This window comes from Microcaecilia unicolor, chromosome 3, assembly GCF_901765095.1.
Source record: "Microcaecilia unicolor chromosome 3, aMicUni1.1, whole genome shotgun sequence".
Taxonomy (NCBI): Eukaryota; Metazoa; Chordata; class Amphibia; order Gymnophiona; family Siphonopidae; genus Microcaecilia; species Microcaecilia unicolor.
In genome coordinates, this window is record NC_044033.1 from 168,379,305 (window position 1) to 168,398,437 (window position 19,133).

The 19,133-nt window shown below is 42.8% G+C and overlaps 1 protein-coding gene across 3 annotated transcripts in view; it reads right to left on the minus strand.

The window, feature by feature from the left end:
• The window catches only part of STX7 (syntaxin 7), a 107,783-nt gene that overhangs the window by 22,153 nt on the left and 66,497 nt on the right, over nucleotides 1–19,133 (minus strand). For all 3 annotated transcript variants that reach the window (XM_030196556.1, XM_030196554.1, XM_030196555.1), the window contains exons 6-8: nucleotides 16,506–16,558; nucleotides 10,445–10,541; nucleotides 5,877–5,949 (exon numbers count right to left, since the gene is read on the minus strand). In XM_030196556.1, the coding sequence (XP_030052416.1) occupies nucleotides 5,877–5,949; nucleotides 10,445–10,541; nucleotides 16,506–16,558 (223 nt within the window). The remainder of the gene's footprint in view (nucleotides 1–5,876; nucleotides 5,950–10,444; nucleotides 10,542–16,505; nucleotides 16,559–19,133) is intronic.

Below are 19,133 nucleotides of genomic sequence, written 5' to 3' on the forward strand. Positions count from 1 at the left end.
ATAGCTCGGAGAAGCCTTTTGTGCATGTCACGGTTTACTACTTGCTCGTTAAGTTTAGTGCATCTGGCCCTACGTTTGATAGTCAAGGTCCTTGGACAAAATGGGCCAGAGTACTTAAAGAATAAGTAAGCCCTTTACATACCTTTGAAACGTCTAAGGAGCATCACTATCTGTACCCTCTTCAAAAGAAATTTTACAATGTGATAACTACCAGCAAACCTTCTCAGGAGTAGCCCTCACACTCTGGAATTTACTCCCAGAGGGGCTATGTCTAAATCGAAACTACCTCTACTTCAGGAAGCAGGTGAAAGCCTGGCTTTCATCCCAAGCCTTTAATACACAGATGCTATATACACTATAACTTAGACCAGTTCCTTATATCTTGTCTAACTTTACAAAGAACTTGTCTAGAGTTTAGCCACCCATCTATTTATCCCAACTGACTCTGTACCACCCATCTCATCCCCATCTATATATCTGCACTTGGCCCCTCGGCTACATGGTTAAGTTGTGTTGTAGAAAAACATTAAAATCTATGTTATTTGAATGTTCTCATTTGTGCTTATTAGAAGTTTCATTAGTATTATGCTGACATCATATTATACCTCTGCTGTTAAATGAGTATATTTCTGATACTGTTTCATGTTAATCCTATTATTAGGTTTTTATTTGCTGCTCCCAAGTTTACCTCATTTATTATATTCATATTTGGCCATTTTTACTATTGTTATGCTAACAAAATTGTAAGTTTTATATTAAACTGTACCTGCTGTACACCACCTTGGGTGAATCTCTTCATAAAGGTGGTTAATAAATCCCAATAAATGACTAAATAAATAAAATATATGCACAAAAATATCCTGAACCAATAGCGAGGGTCTCTTGCAAAGTGAAGTACCTGTGTATTCTATATGTCATGCAACCACATTTTTATTCCTTCAACATCCATCCCTAATCCGCAAAATAAAGAAATATTGGTGTCCATGCCAGTAGCTTTAAATTCTATTATACATACATGCAATAAGCGCACGCTCTTGTATAGAAAATTTAAATTTCATCAGTAAAACAGGAAATTTGCTGGCACAGGTTATTAAAACCTCATCAGGTAAGAGACATGTCCTGGCCTTTAAAGATTCAAATGGTTGTATAAAACTAGGGCAGAAGACGTAGTTAATTATGCTAGAATTTCAGCAAAATATATATATAGGAAGGGTACATCTCCCTCTAAGGGCTGTATTCAGACCCATTTACAAAATTCTGGTTAACCTTGGCTATCCCCAGAGATAATTGAACAGCTGAATAGGTCCTTGCAAGCCAAAGAGATACAAAAAGCAATTATGGACCGATGATCAGAAGCCCCGCGCTGTTCCAAACAGTGCTTTAAAAATAGCGCCAGAAAAGCGCGAGGCTATAATGCCACTATGATCAAAGCTAATAGCATGCAAATTTATGTGCGCTATTAGCTCTGATCATGGGGGTACTTCTGCAGGAGGATTGTACCTGAATATGTGTGCAAAGTACAATCCTCCCGCAGAAGCCGTTTGACAGGTCCAGGCTGTCAAAAGCCCGGATCTGTCAAACAACAGAAGAGGACCTGTCAAACCTAAGCCCCCCCCCTCCCCAAAACACAAGATCTGGAGGTCCGGTGGACCTCCAGGCCCCCCATCCCGAAAGCAGAAAAACCCTGGTGGTCCAGTGGGACCGCTAGCTTTCCCCCTCCCACCACCCCCACCAAACAAAACACCCTGGTAGTCTACTGGGACCCCTATCTATCCACCCCCTCCCCCCAGCAACCTACCTCGTGGTCGTGGTAGTAGGAGGAGAGGGGACTAGCGCTCCCTCCCTCCTCTTCAGGCACCTTCCCAAAATGATGACGTCCCACCCTGCCTGGTGCATCCCGGGATGCGCCGGGCAGGGTCATGGTAGTGGGAGGGACCAGCACTTCCTCCCGCCTCTTTGGGCACCTTCCCAAAATGGCGGCATCCCACCCTGACCGATGCTTATCAGCTTAGATGTAGAGAAGGCATTTGATAAAGTGAACTGGGATTTTTTATTCCCCACTTTACAGTATATAGGCATCCAGGGCTGGTTATATCATGCGTACAGTTACTGTACACAGAATCTAGAGCTTCCTTGATAATCAATGAAGGGGGAACAACAGGGGTGCCCACTAGAGTGTTGCACAGGGGACAGAAATTTCACCCATCCCCACCCACTCCCAATGGTACGTAACCTATATCCACCCTTAGCACTAAGATCCATTCATTCCACACCCATCTCCACAATTAATCTCCTCCATCTCCACAGGAATCAACACTAAATATTATTTACTTGCTGACAGCCTTCTGTTTCCTCTGAACTACTAAAAGCTTCCCATGATTTTTTGGATGGTATTCACTATTCAACCAATGAGTGTTCCAAGCCTCAGTCTATTGTTCCAGCTGCCTCTCTGAGCATTTCAAGTTTCATTCTAGCGCTCCAACTGCCTCTCTCAGTGCATTCCAAGCCTCTGGAGTTATCAGAGATTTTGACTACAGTACCGCGGGAACTCCACTACAACTTCTTCCATCCCCGCAGGAATTCTGTGGCAAGTTCTTCCACACCTGCAGGAATCCCACAGGTTCCGTGGGATTCCCACAGTCCCTATTCCCATGCAGCTCTCTACTGTCCACTCCCACCCTTGTTCTTTCTCCTATCTTTAGAACCTTTACTATGCACCCTGCATAGAGACGTCAGCGTAGAGGGGATGACCATTACAATTGTGGTTTTGAAAGTATTAGCGTTTGCAGACTCTCTCTTCCTGATACTTAACAATCCGTAAGCATTGTTAAACAGTAATGTTAACTCTGGTGACAGACTATGGGAAGCTGTCTGGCTTTACTTTGAATCTGAAAAAAAATCAACTGCTCTCCCCATATTAGATTCCACCAGGCTGTTGTCCTTGCCAACAAAGTATCAAAAAAGTATGAGGTAGAAACAGAAGGCTGACTAGCCAGGTCAGAGTACCTCTGCTGCTCTCCAATACATGCATGAAAGACACCTGTGACATATCTGATGTTATGTTTGTTTATTTTTTTAATATTTAATGACTTGCCATTTCCAAATCCAGGCTCAAGGCATCTCTCTATATAAAACGCACCTCCAATGTTCTAATGAAGCCTCCACAAGTCCCAACGTTCTAAATCCATGGTGGTGTAGATCAAAATTTGCCCTTGAGTGTTTGCCCCGCCCTCGCGTCAAACGTGATGACATCGAGGGCGGAGCAATGGCACTCGACCAATTGCATCGCTACGCCCTCGACGTCATCACGTTTGACGCGAGGGCGGGGCAGACATCGATCTACACCACTACACAAACGTTGGAACTTTCGGAGGCTTCAAAAGAACCCTGGAGGTGCGTTTTAAATAGAGAGAAGAAAGATGAGGAAAACCAATAGGTGGCTGAAGAGGGGGCAGGGGAGAGATGACAATCGCTGGGTGGATGCAGAGGAGGAGGATGGGGGGGGGCAGGGGCACAGCACAATTGCTGGGTGGCTGCAAGGGGGCAAGGAAGAGAGCAGATTCGCTGGGTGGCTGCAAGGGGGGCAGGGGAGACAGCAGAATCGCTGGGGGGGGGCCAGGGGACAGGCCAGAATCGCTGGGTGGCTGAAGGGGGAGGGCAAGGGAAACAGCAGAATCGATGCTGCAAACCACGCACACACTCGTACGGTGCTGCAAACCACGCAGGGGGGTGGGGGGGAGAGGCAGGGAGTCCTGAAACCACAGGGGGGAAAGGGGAGGGGGTCCTCAGACCTCAGAGGAGTCCTGAGACCACAGAGGGAGGGGGAGGTATCTCTGTCACACACACACTCTCTCACAGTCAGTGTCTTTCTCTCTCTCACACAGTCTCTCACACTATGTCTCACACTGAATCACATTCACTCTCTATGTGTCACACAGTCAGTCTCACACACTCTCAGTCTCACACACTCACTCAAACACACTCTCTTGAACTCACAGAGAGTCTAGGTATTGCACACATACTCTCGCACACACTTTCTCTCACACACACTCTCTCTTACACACAGTGTATGTGTGTACAACACACTCTCTCTCACAGTCACTGTCTCTCACATACACACTCGCATACACTCTCTGCCTCACACACATACTCTCTGTCTCACACACACTCGCACATTCACTCTCTCTCTCACTCACACAGTCACTCTCACATACACTCTCTCAAGCAAACACACTTCTAGGAAAACCTTGCTAGCGCCCGTTTCATTAGTCTCTAAAACGGGCCTTATTTACTAGTATTATATATTTAGGTATAGTTGGTAGGTCCCTGAACAAAAGAGCTAACTAAGATGTACCTAGGGCAAAGAAGATTGAATTAACTTGCCTCAAACCAAAAGGAGAGTCAGTGGGAGAAGCTGAATTTGAACCCCCCCCCCCCCCCCCCCCCCATTACTCTAGCCACTTGGCCCTGCCTCCATTATAGGCCACTCCTCTTCTCTTCCTCCAATATTATTCTCTTCCAAAGTCAAATGAACTGTAACCCCAATTTGCAAAGAGGTATACGTATACTTAAATTATGTGATTGGTATCTAATAGGGAAAGGGACATCTTATGATAAATAGCTTGTAAGAGAAGTGACATATGGTCTGTTTATGTTATGAAAATGCACAAATTTCATTATATCACTATAGCAAGTACAATAACAGTATCTGGGCCATGAAAGTAGCGGAGGGGGAAAAATCATTTCAGAATACAGTTCACTCATATATCAATTACCTATCCTGACAATGATGACAAACAGTCTTACAAAATCTGTGAGATGTATTTACCAGCATACATCTAGCAAACGTATTTATAAAAGATTGGTGCAAAAATAATTTTCGCACTATTAACAGAATGAGAACCAAGGTATATTAAACTATGTTTTTATAAAGGGGTTTCCATGTGCAAAGGTTACTATACATGCTTTTAAAAATCACCCTGTAGTATGCGCATGTATAAGCACACATGGTAACAAGATAGTGTGCACTTCTCTGTGTATTACATGTACACATTCCCAGGGGCATACATTTTGTAGAGAAGGCAGAGTTGCAATGTATGCCCATACTACTACTACTACTAAGCATTTCTATAGTGCTACAAGGCGTATGCAGCGCTGCACAAACATAGAAGAAAGACAGTCCCTGCTAAAAGAGCTTACAATCTAATACAAAAGTAGAGTACCTGCACACCTTTACACCTTCATCTGGTGCATTAGCATGTGTGCTTACAAGGGCTGATTCTGGGAGTCTACTTCATAAAAGCACATAGAGGCGTATTTTCAAAGCACTTAGACTTACAAAGTTACATTGTAATCTATGGAACTTTGTAAGGCTAAGTGCTCTGAAAATGAGCCCCATAGGCACCTATGATGCCTTTATAAAAACAAGCTTCAAAGAGATGCGTCCTTCTATAAAATCATGCCCAGAGGAAAGTTTCAATGGGCCAGAAGAGCAATGCCCACAGGCCTTCAAGCACATTTTCAGAGGAAGACTTCACAACTGTCCAACTGTTCATGCAAAGGGGAGGCTCCTCTCCATATATTTAGCAGGAGTAAAAATATTCAGGGAGAGGATGGCAAAATCAAGCAAGAGGACTGCAAAATGAAATTCCCATTTATACTTCTAGCAACCTGCCCTACCCCTGACCATTTTCTCCCACAGAGGGGGAAGAGTGATTTTCTACAGGGGGAGGGGTTCTTCCATAGATAAAGCTCCATTTACTCATGAAATCCTTTTAAAACTTGTTCCCATATTGTGGTGTTGTAATTCAGGTATTAATTGTATTATTTATACAGTATATATAAACTATACACAAATCTTTATAAAACAAACTTACCTATCATGTCTCCTTGCTCATGCACCATCATGCCCAAATCTTTAAATATTTCATTTATGTTCATAATATCAGTCTGTGGTAAAGAAACCTTTGTTAAAATCAGTCTATAAAATTGTGATTCTTCACCGAGACCTGATTAAAACAAACCAGGTTCCTGCTAATGCAAGTTATTTAACATATTCCTTTCCATTTACCAAAAGCAATTCATAAGGAATTAGTTTAAAGTTAAGCAATGCTTTCCTAATCAAGGGCCCCTTTTATAACACTAAGCACACTGAACAGGTGTTTTTGTGTATGCTGCCTTCATTCCAATAGGAGTAAACCAAGATAGAAAGATAAGGGTAATGGATTTGATATACTGCCTTTCTGTGGTACAACCAAAGAGGTTTACATATTATATTCAGGAACTTTCTCTGTCCCTAGGAGGCAATAGAGGGTTAAGTGACTTGCCTAGGGTCACAAGGAGCTGCAGTGGGACTCAAACCTTCTCAAGTCCACCGCACCAACCATTAGGCTACATCTCCACTCTTCAAACATTTTTCAAACTCTTGAATAGATAAAGTTTGACAATGTACATCACTCGAGAGTCAATATTTATCAGTACAATAATAGAGGGGGGCCAGGGCAATTTCAGGGATGGGGTTGTAAGTTATGTAAGACCAGTAAAATCCGGCTGCTATCCCTTAACTTGTATACGTCTTGCATCAGTTGAACTTTATATGGAGAAATTATCCAAGTTAAGCATTTTGCAGCCAGCTGAACGTTGCACACAATGAATACAATTACACAATGTACTCTCTAACCTACAGTAAAATAGATAGTAAAATGGTGAAATACCTTGATAAGGAATGAAGGGTGAGAGGATGTAAGTGAAATGAACAGTGGTTTAAACTAAAGGCAGCTACAGAGAGAGCAATATATCTTTGTTTAGATGGTAAATAACATTAAGAAATAAAAAGACCAATATGATTTTTCAAAAGAAGTGGTTAAATAATACAAGGTATCCACCAAGCAAAGCACAATGAAGAATATCTAGTACAGCTGAAAAAGGCACAAAAAATGGTAGAGAAGCAAAGGTACAAGTGAAAGAAATGCAAGTTCAACCGATAAAAGTGCTGGCTTTTTTCTTTAGGTATTTCAGTGAAAGGAGAATGAATAAAGGTGGCACCGTAAGATGAAGAAAGGAAATGGAGAAACATAAGTAGAGAAGGCAGAAATATTAAACCAATACTTCTGTTTGGTTTTCAAAGAAGCAAATGGAGAAGATCTGCTAATTTCTAGCTTTGATAGATGCTATGCCATGCCATTCACGTAAGACAGTGGTTCATTCAGAACCAGAAAAATTCAACTGGACAAAGCCATCAGACTGGATGGGATATTGCCTAAGATATTAAAGGATGTCTGAAAGAGGTTTAGGGTAGATCTGCTTGAAGGACCTATTCTATGGATCTCTGAATTGGTCCCATAGACCAAAGAAGTGTGAATATTGTCCCTCTTTATAAAGGTGGTAAGTTAGAAATATATAAAAGTGTTAGCCTGATTTCAGTGATAGAATACTCATGTACACTACTATTCTGAAGGAAAGGATGGTGAAGCATCTTAAACCTGTACAACTGAAGGTTCTGAGGCAGCACAGCTTAACTAATGGGAGATTGTGTCAGACTAATTTAATTTTTTTTGACTGGATATGGTGCCTAAGTTAAGTGGGCTGGAAGGTGTCTATTAGAGGCAAATAGGCACCTATTTCCCTTTATAAAATACTAAAGCAAATCCAGCAGAGATCATTGCCCTTATTAAGGATTGCGGGTGTGGGCACTGTGTCTGCTTGAAAGCAGGTGTACATGTCCTGATGTAGATTATCAAAGACCCTTATTTGCTTATATATACTTCAATCTACACTCATTTCACAACTTCACTTATGCTCTCTGCACAAACAGTGCTCCTGGCAATGCCTAAAGTAAAAGTGAACACATCCAAGCCATATTTGGAATTATTTTATAAATGCTATTTTACGTGTATATATTATCAGACAGACTTTATAAAATTACCCCTTGTAGGTCCTGCCACCTTTGCTGGAAAAATTTCAGCCTCACTCCCACCAGTAGGCCATCAAGGATGGTTACTTGGATTGCAGCTTTGCTCTCCTGAACCCAGTCAAAAGCTCGTCCCTTGCTTTGAATGGGGAGTCAGCTGGGCTTTTGTGGACGTGACTGACATGACTAGGATTGCTGGACAGAGTGGGAAGGCGGCAGAAACCTACACCTTTGAGAGTAATGGTGTCACCACCTAGGCCCACTTGAGGACCTCCTAGTACAGGAGGGTGCAGCTGGAGGCTGCCAAGAGAAGGACTGAATGGTGTCAGTATGCTTCTTGATGAGGTCAATGACCTCCTCCACCTTGTCCCCAAAAGGATTATTGCGTCAGCATGATATGCCCACTAACCTCTCTTGAACCGCTGGTTCCAGGTCAGAGAAATGTAGCCATGAGTGTCTACACATCCCCACACCCATGTCAGACAGCCTGGATGCAATATCAAAAGTGTCATAAGTGCCCTTGGCCAGATAGGTTCTACAATCCAGCTGCATAGTGGCCAACTGACGAAGCTCAATGGCCTGCTCCTGAGAGAGAGCGTCCACAAGACTAAGCATACTGCGTGCCAGAGACTTAAGTATACGCTCATGTAGAGCTGGTTGCTCTGGATGCGGGCAATAAGCATCAAGGCCTCATAAAGTTCCCTTCTAAATGAGTCCAGGGTTCAGGCCTCTCTATCTGGGGGAACCGAGGCATGAGTCCTAGAATGATTTGTTTGGGCCCTTGGAAGCTTGGTAATTCTTGTGGTGCTTACAGCACGATTCCTGTTTTCCCACCTCGACTCAGCTGTCTGTGGCTCAAACTTATGGAGAGCCAAGTCATGGTAGGAAGCAGCAATTCCACTGTTTTCTTCTGCAGCCGAAGCCAAGTGAAGGGAAAAAAAACAAAACAAAACTGGGTGAAGGCTGGGGGGAGGGGATATTACATGAGTGAGAGAAACTGAGTGAAGGCTGCTGGGGGGGGGGGGGGGGGGGGGGGGGGAGGTTACAAGAGTGCGTATTTTGGCCCTCCAAATGTTACAAAATATAAAATGTGACCCCCAGATAGAAAAAAGGTTGGACAAGTCTGCTGTACAGGATTGGACAGAATCACAATATGAACCCTGAACCTTCTGTTCTATATCACAATGGAATGACACCCCCCCCCCCTTAAATTTACCATAGTTTAAAAAAGCATTCAAAACTCTTTTATTTCTTTAGGCTTTTGGTTCCTCTGATGTATATTACTTTGATACCATGTAAATTTTAATCTGCTGTATGTTTTAATTTTAGAGTAACATAGTAATTTTTGAATAGTTTGTTGTGTAAAGAAATAATTTTTATTGTTCTGTCCTTTTATATTTTGTATGTGATTTGTTCCCCGCTTAGACTTTTATAGATATAGCGGGTTATAAATAAAGCTTTATTATTATTATTATAGTAAATTATTCAAATAATGATCACTACCTCAGGAACTGCATGCACTCCTTCCACTGACAGACACTTTGTTTAAAGCAGATGGGTTTCCTATGATTCTCATGCTTCTCTCATGATTCTTTTCTGCAAAATCTGCCGGTTTTGATTGCCTTTGAAAGCAGAAGGAAGCCCGTGCAAGCCTTTAAATGCTGGTCATGAGAAGCAGAAGACCCAAACAAAAACACATGTTGGTGTCTGTTTCCTGCATCTAAATTAAAGCGCCCATGCTTAAAAAAAATTAAAAATGTTTATATTTAGGCTGCCGAAAACAGAGACCAATGTATGCTTCACATCTGGTTTTTGGTTTTTACCAGGCACGTACGCATAGGAGCCAAGCTTACCACAGAACTCTTCTGCGCCAAGAACAATCCTCCCCTCAAACTCCTTAATGCTCAACACTATGAGCGCGCCTATATTTGCATCTCATTAGCGTTGAACATTAGGGCGTTGTTCTTCTACGTTGTTCTGGTGGTAATTTTACGGCGCCGGAGTTTTGAGCACCCGGGCCTGCCATCCATCTTCCTGTTTCCCTCCCTCCCCACTCCCCCTCAGTGTCATCACTTTGAATACCGACCCCATAATTAACTGGATAGCACCGAATATCTGCACCATCCGCTTAGCGTTAACCTAGACCACTTAAATAGCTGTTCTAATGTTAACTGGATCTGTTGCTACTCTCAGCTCTTACAGTCATTAGAGCAAAACCCATAAACACAATAGCTAGAGCCATGTAGGAAATGTAAATTCAAAAGCCACAGAAGGCTTTCAAGCTGTTGCTGTTAATTTTCCCAGTAGCATGGCTCCAACACAACATCCTGAAACCTATTGATGTCTACAACATGGCTTTATTTGCATGCTTTTTTGGCTGTTCCCTAGTCTAAGCAGTGGTCCTCATGATCAGAAAACCTCTAGCAATTAACTCAATGTCAAAGCTGATTGCACTGGTAAATTACCTGATAATTATGAGAAGTTTAGTGTACGCTGGAAATTCTAAGGTTGAGGAATTTGGCTTCTGTCACTTACCTCAAGCTGCCTAATGGAAGACTCTCTCTCCTCAATAAGACGAAGATCATCTTCTGTGATGTCCTCATCTTGCATCTGAGCCTGAGGTTGGGTTTCCCTGTAAACATAATCATCAAATATTAATAAGGCTTTCTCATAAAAGTCTGGAAATACAATAAGCACACCCAATTTCTGTCTGGGCCTAAGGTGAAACTTGTTATCTAAGTAGCACAAGTGGATATAAATAAGCTGGGAATTTTCAAATAAATTGGTCGTCCAAGCTATCTGCAGAAATTTCTAATCTTTGTTCCTCTTCACCTTCTAGAATCAGTATAATAAGCCCGAGAGATAGCTGATAAAAGCCTCTTTTGGCACTTCCATCTGGTATTTCCACACCATACCACCATACTTAGAGGAGATATCAATGCAGTCCTTGAAAAATTCAGGAAGTGCAAATCCAAATGCAATCTTGATTCTCTGGGCCTTCTATTTTGAAACAATGTGGTTCTTATAAGGGCACTAGAACAAATTCAATTCCTGTACTTGTTCTACTCTTCCAGATCTCTCCACAGGACATCCCAGTTGCTCTTTGTGCCTACTAGTTTGGGTCTGTAGCAAAGAACAATGCTCACTTTGCCTAAACTCCTTAAGAAGGAACTTTTCATGATGGTTATTCTGCCAAAGTCACGTTCCAGGCTCTGACTGGAACCACCAAGGACCACCAGGGATAGCAACATCCCTTACAGCCAAAGTCTCAATGACTTGGGGACCCACATGCAAAACAGATTCACTCCCCAACTCAGAGGTGGCCTCACAATCTAACCACCAACAGTGTAGAGCAATGTTTCTCAACCCAGTCCGATTTTTAGGGTATCTGTAATACATATGCATGAAAGAGATTTGCATACCACAGAGGAAATACATGCAAATCTCTCTCATGCATATTCATTGTGGATATCCTGAAACCCTGACTTGCTGGGTGTACCCGAGGACTAGGTTGAGAACCACTGGTGTAGAGGAGGGAGGAACCATTGTTTATGAATAGAGAGATGTGGTAGCCGTGTTATTCCACTTTTAAAGGTAATCAATAGAAATAAAACATGGAAAAGAAAATAAGATGATACCTTTTTTATTGGACACTAGTAAAAAAGGCCCGTTTCTGTGAGAAATGAAACGGGCGCTAGCAAGGTTTTCTTCAGAGTGTATGTTTGAGAAAGAGTGTGTGGGAGAGATGGAGTGTGTGTGTCAGAGAGAGAATGAGAGAGAGAGAAAGTGTGTGTCAGTGTTTGTGTGTGAGAGTGTGTGTGAAGAAAGAGGCTGTAGCAAGTGTGTGTGGTTGTGACAGAGAGAGAGTGAGTGTGTGGGAAAGAGTGTGTGCCAGGGTGCCCCCCTCCCCCAAGGTGGCCCCCTTCCCTCCGTGGTCCCTGTCTGCCAGATGCAAGTGTATGTTTGTGACAGAGAAAGTTAGTGTGTGCAGTGTGTTTGTGAGAGAGAGAGTGGGTGTGTGTGTGCTTTCATCCCTCTGCCTCTCTCCCCACCTCCTACTCCTCCTGCAGCTTTTCGTGGCTGCTAGCCCTGATGTGTGCTCCTGCTGCTCCTGCAGCTTTCCGTGGCTGCTATCAGTGATGTTTCCTGGACACACCTCCCCCCCTCCGAGATCGATGCAGGCATCGTTTTCAACTGATTCACCTGACTGAAGTACTCCTGATTGTAAAAGATGCACAGAAGAGCAGAGGGCAGGCTGGTCTTGAGCCTTTCCCTGCTCTCTCTGCATCCCAGCCAACAGGAAATGAAGGTGGGGCGCTGAGAGAAAGGGAAAGGGTGAAGGCGAGGCTGCCCTGTGCTGTTCTATGCTTCTTTTACAATCAGGAGGACACTTCAGTCAGTCAGGTGAATTAGTTGAAAGCGATGCATGCATCGACCTCGGGGGGTGGGGTGGAGGATTCGCGTCGATTTTGGGGGGTAAGTGCGAGCTGTGCACCCGCTCCTCCTGTCGCAGCGGTGGGGTGCTTCCTTTTGAACACAGCTGACATCGGACGGAGGAAGGGGGGGCGATGTGTGAATCCGCTGCTGCTGTCGGTGCGCTGGGCGACTTCCTTTTTAATAGAGCTGACCGGAGGGGGGGGTGCAGCGGCGATGTGTGAGGCAGGCATCGGTGCTGCTGTTGCTGCGGTGGGCCGGTTCGTTGTGTAGACAGCTGACGTGGAGGGTGTGCGTCAGTCGCTGTTTGTTGTTGCAGGGGGGTGGAGCATCGGGGTCGGTGCGCGTGGGGGGGGTGGAGCGTCGGAGGGTGGTGGAACTGGGGATTGGTTGAGTGTCACAGCCCTGCCCTCGACTTCATAACGTTAGGACACGAGGGCGGGGCACACACTCATGGGGAAAAATTTTGGTCTCTGCCACCTCAAAAACGGAAGTGGCAGCTTCATTTAGAATGTTGGGGTTGCGAATTATGTGCGGAAGGGGCGTGGCTGAGGGCGGGTGTATGAGTGAGAGTGAGTGGTGCATGAGTGACAGTGAGTGTCCCTGCCACAGAGTGAGCTTCAAAGCTTCAGAATGTTTCAGGTGAGATTTATTTATATAGATAACTTAATACATGTTTTGATTAGCTTTCGAAGGTAGCCCTTCTTCGTCAGATCGGAAATAAGCAAATGTTGCTAGATGACAGTATATGTAAGTGAAAACAAAAAAACAGCACCACGGGCCTTTAAAATGGAACAAAGTTCTTTAATGAATGAGCCTTGACCCGACACGGGCCGTGTTTCGGTGACTAGCACCTGCGTCAGGGGTCACAGTGATGACGTGGAAAACTTGGGGAATAACTCGAATATTTTCATCTACAATATTCCTTACCCCACGTCTCACGTAGCAAAAGTTATAAAGCACCAAGGCACCTTCAAATGGATACAGAAAGTGAAGGTGCCTTGGTGCTTTATAACTTTTGCTACGTGAGACGTGGGGTAAGGAATATTGTAGATGAAAATATTTGAGTTATTCCCCAAGTTTTCCACGTCATCACTGTGACCCCTGACGCAGGTGCTAGTCACCGAAACACGGCCCGTGTCGGGTCAAGGCTCATTCATTAAAGAACTTTGTTCCATTTTAAAGGCCCGTGGTGCTGTTTTTTTGTTTGGACTTTAGTTTGTACTTTGTTCCCTCTCTTTTGTTATACCCAGTATATGTAAGTGAAACATCAAAGCATTTCAGTGACAGTCTAACAGGATGAGGGTGGGTAGGTGAGACAGGGAGAGTCCGGAGGATGAGGGGCAGGGAGATATGCATGAAGATAGGAGGGTGACAAAGCAGTACACTTTTATGGTTTATAATGGGCTAGAAAACCCAGATCTTTGTTAAGTCCTGTCTGGTGGGTGTCTAAATATGTAATCATTCTGACTTCAAAGGTCTTACGTTTCTGTATTGTTTTAAAGTTCTCTTTTAGGATTCTTACCATAAAATCACTGGTACAGTGTTTTGGTTTTGTGAAGTGTTGCCCCACAGAGGAGACATCCTGGTTGGTACTGGCATTTTTCATATGGTGTCTATGTAAATTAAATCTCTTCTTTAGCATCTGACTTGTTTCTCCAATGTAGCACCCTTCACTGCATTTTTTATACTGAATGATATATACCACATTGAAAGATGAGCAGGTGAAACATTCCTTAATGTTGAATATTTTTCCTTTGTGAATGACTGTGGGGTCCTGTGAAATGTTTTGGCATAGTTTGCAGCTGGATATATTGCAAGGATGTGTCCCATTCTCTTCTTTTTGAGTCTGTGTTGGGAGCTTACTTCTAATTAGCTTGTGTTTTAAGTTGGGTGGCTGTCGGAAAGCCATCACTGGTGGGGATGGGAATATCTCTTTCAGTAATTAATCCTCCTGGAGTAGAGGCTGTAGATCCTTTAATATTTTTCTTAATTTTTCCAGCTCTGGGTTCTATGTCACTATAAGGGGGATTCTGTCTGTGGCTTTCTTTTCTTTGTACTGTAGCAGATTTTCCCTGGGTGTTTTGAGGGAGGAGGCAATATTCTTGGAGATTATTTTGGGGTTGTAACCTTTCTGTTTGAAGGATGCAGTCAGGATTCCAAGGTGTCTGTCTCTTGTCCCCTGGGTCGGAGCAGATACGGTGGTACCTTGCGGATTGGCTGTAAATAATGGATCTTTTTGTATGTGAAGGGCAGAAGCTGGAGCCGTGGAGGTAGCTGCATTTGTCTGTGGGTTTCTTGTATATGGATGTTTGTATACAGCCATCGCTGATTGAGACTGTGGTGTCCAAAAAATTGACTTTTTCTGGGGAGTAGTCAATTTTGAATCTGATTGTAGGATGGTATGTATTGAAGGAACTGTAAAATTGTTTCAGAGTTTCTTCCCCCTCAGTCCAAATCATAAAAATGTCATCGATGTACCTGTAGTATTTTAGGGGTTTGGTCTGGTATGTATTCAGAAACGTCTCTTCCAGTTCAGCCATAAAGAGGTTGGCAAATTGGGGTGCTGTCCTGGTGCACATCGCAGTGCCCATGATTTGTAGATAGATATCATTGTTAAAGCGGAAATAGTTGTGAGTTAGAATAAATTTGATTAATTTTGTAATAGTTTCTGGGGAGTATAGATGGTCCAGTGTGGATGTTTTTAGGAGCTTCTCACATGCATCTATGCCATCCGTATGGGGAATGTTGCTGTATCGTGATTCTACATCCATCGTGACCAGAAGGGTACCCGGTGGTAATTGCTCGATATTTTTCAATTTATTCAGAAAGACTGTGGTGTCTTGTATGAAGCTGTTTGTCTTGTGTACGAGAGGTTTCAGAATCCCCTCTATAAGTCCAGATATTTCCTCCGCGAGTGTGCCAATACCAGATATGATTGGTCTGCCAGGGTTTCCAGGTTTGTGGATTTTGGGTAGCATGTAGAATGTGCCCACAGAAGGCTGGTTTGGTATGAGTTTCTTCAGATGTGGTTGTACTTGTTTAGGAAATGTTCTGATAAGATCTTTCAGCTGTTTTGTATAATCCTGTGTGGGATCCTCAGTTAGTTTCCTGTAGTATGTACTGTCTGAGAGCTGTCTGTGCCCTTCTTCAATGTATTTTTGTGTGTCCATATTGTTTATGAAGAAACACTGCTGCAGGTTTCCACACACAGAACAGCTTTGGTAGACAAAATGGAATTTAGCTTTCCAGTGGCTGATGAACATCCAGGCTTCTAGAGAGTCTCAAGACACTCCAAGCTGAATGAGAAATAAATCATCTCACATCATACAGGCCCTCCTCTATCCAATCCATCCACCAGAGCTCTGCTTCCAGCTACAGGCACCACAAAGGAATCCAAGTGTTGCAAGCCCACTGGCAAAGAAGTCACAGGCTCAGTGAGAAAGACATGAGTTGTCACTTTGCACTTCCCCCATGATGGGCTTGCACAAAAGCCAAGTGAACTGCAACTCTCTCAGACCTCAATGCTTACAACTCTGTGAGTGTTCCTGATGCCACCTTGGCCACCTCTCCCAGTAGAGATCATGTGTGAAGGCCATGTAGGCACCTTTTTCAAGTCAATTTTATAAAGACATGTATGCACCTATGTATCTTTATAAAATACTAGAAGCAAAGTGGTAGAAATCACAATTAGACTGAAGCTGCACACACATACTCAGGAGCAAGCATAAATATTCGTACTTTATAAACACATGTAAAGCAACTATGCTCACACTGCCCCGCTGAACACGCCTATATGTGGGTCATGTAAAAAACATGGGCCTTTTTAACGGCACACATACTATCAGATGCATAATCCCTGGGCTAAATTTTACAAATCTCTTTTACACACAAAACAATTCTTTATACAATTACCCTCATAGTGACGTAAATGGTCAACTGTCACCCATATAAGTGCCAACAAAATTTTATTTTATTTTGAAAAGGCAGTTGTATGATTGGCGCTTGCTACCAACAGCATATGAGCTTTTGAATATCCAGCACATTATGCTTTTTCACAAATATATGATTTTGCACTCACCAGTGTTTATTATTCAGATATGATCGGTTAGACCACCAACAGTATATCCACAACTATAAATGAAACAAGGTAGTCTCTTACCCTTCCCATGACACCAAAGTTGCTTCTTTATGACTCTCATCAGGAAAGCTGCCCTTTTTTCATTATAAAACATAGAACACATACAGTTAAAGTATATTCAGCAGGAATTTTCCATTATATCCTTACAAAATAGTTTTTACAATGAAACTGTAAAATCATAAACTTGTTCAGCATTCTGTATTAACAAAGTGAGGCTTCTTATTTTATATACAATCATTAGTATTACAAGGATCAGTATCTTTCAGAATACTACAGTTATGACATACCAAGAACTAAGCACTATAAAAATGTAACATGTTTAATAAAAGCAGAAGGAACAAATGAATGAGCCTTAGGGGCAGACGCATCAAGTGAAGAGAATCTTCTAAAGACAGAAGGAAAAATTTTCTTTTCTTGAGTCTAACCAGTCCAGTCCAGAATTCACAGGTTGTGTCCATCAGCCAGCAGATAAAGACAGAAACTTAAGAGCTGTAAGCTCTGTCCTATAAAAGGCAATGTGCAGGCATAGCTCACTAGTACTCCTTACTCTTCAGAGTTCAAATGAAGAAGAAATGAGAATACAGAAACAATATCAAGTCCAGGCCACAGGGACTCAAGAAAAGAAAATCAGATAAAAGACCAACTTTTTCCTTCCTTTTCGTCCCCAAATTAAACCAGTCCAGGACACATAACAAAGCAATCTTCACAATGGGTGGGATGAGAAAAATTCTGTCAACAGACTATTACATCAAAAGCATCCAATCTCTAAAGCTTAGTAAATGAATGCAAAGAAGACCAAGTGGTGGCCTTACAAATCTCCACCAAAGAAATCACCCTGGCTTCCCACCCTCATTACAAAGGAGTTATGGACCTTTAAGCTGATAGGCAGAAATTATTGTCTCCTTCTGCCAACATGCGATCATCACTTTTGGAACAGTTTTGCCCTTTTTAGCTCCATCAAACAATGCAAAGTCGGGGTGACCTGCAAAAATGTGTTACCTCCAGGTTCTGCAACATTACTCTATGCACATCTAAGAACTTTAAAATCCCTTCAAACCTTCTAACAGAAGACAGGCAATTCCACAATCTGGTCAACAAGAAAGGCCCAAAACACTGTCGGAAGAAAGGAGGGAACCATCCTTATCACAAATGCCTGCCTCCAAAAAGTCAAAAAGAGAGACATAGAAAGACCCTGAAATTTGAAATATCCACCCGAATATAAGATTCTTCAAGGAAGTTTTCTTCAGAGTATCAAAGAACTCAGTCATTCACTCCCGCAAAACCAAATTGAGATTCCAAGCCAGAACCACCCAAAGCAATGGGAAACATGAGTGTGCAATGCACCTAAGAAATTGAATATCAGGATACAAGCTTACCAAAGATCCTTCTAAATGAGTACAGTAACACTAACATTGCTACCTAAACCTCAAGGGAAGTCAATGTTAAACCCTTTTGGTGCCTTTCTTGCTAGAAGGACAACATTAAGGGGCTATCAACACTCAAAAAGGTGAAAATCCCCTTTCACCATATCATGTCTCAAAAATTCTCCAGACTTAAGCTAATGAAGTACAGTGCTTGCCAGCCTGCGAGAATGATAATCACTGTGTCCATATAACTTTTGTATCTCACACATGCCCTCTCAAGGGCCAGGCCCTAAGACAGAAGGGTCACCCATGATTATCAGTTCTTGCTGAAAAAACCAGTCCCTTATAGAAGTTTTGAACTCTCCTCTGCCTGTAAGCAAACCAAGTCTGCATAACCACGGACGCCTAGGCCAATCCAGCACCAACAGAATAACCAATCTGGATGAAATGACTGAATATTCTTGTCCCCCACTATGTGCACTGTCTTGGAATTCTACAACATGTAGGTGACTGCTAAAGGTAAAGAAGAAATTTGGCTATTTCAACTACACAATGCAGCTAGATGTGCAACTGTTGTAAATAATGAGCACTGTACATAATAATTTTGGAGTGGTGGTAAAAAGATCTCAAAGCACTGTATAACAGATGGTTGAATTACCAGTACTATGTGACCAAGGTGGTTGCTACAGGCATGGAAAATTGGTAGCTGCTTAAGCTGAGTAATACTGACTGCTTCTGCAACTACAAAACTACCCAGGTGACTGTTGTAACTACACAACAGACGTAAAAGGTAGCAAGAGCCACACAGGTACACGTTGCTGAACAGCTAGACCGACAGCCGTTTTAGAACAGCAACCCAGGTGGCCTGCTGCAATGTGCAACCCAGATGGCTGCTGCAACCATACAAATCTAGAAGGCTGCCATCCTGTGCAAAAGAGTTGGATACCGTCACTCTGCAACACAAGGAATGTCAAGTCAAATGCAAAGCGCTGATAAGGAAGGCTAAGAGGGACTTCAAAAAAAAGATTGCGTTGGAGGCAAAAACACATAGTAAAAATATTTTTAGGTATATTAAAAGCAGGAAGCCGGCAAAAGTTTCGGCTGGACCGCTAGATGACCAAGGAGTAAAAGGGGCAATCAGGAACGACAAAGCTGTAGCGGAGAGATTAAATAAAATCTTTGCTTCGGTCTTCACCCAGGAAGATTTGGGTGGGACACTGGTGCCGGAAATGGTATTCGAAGCTGATGAGTCGGACGAACTTAATGAATTCTCTGTAAACTTGGA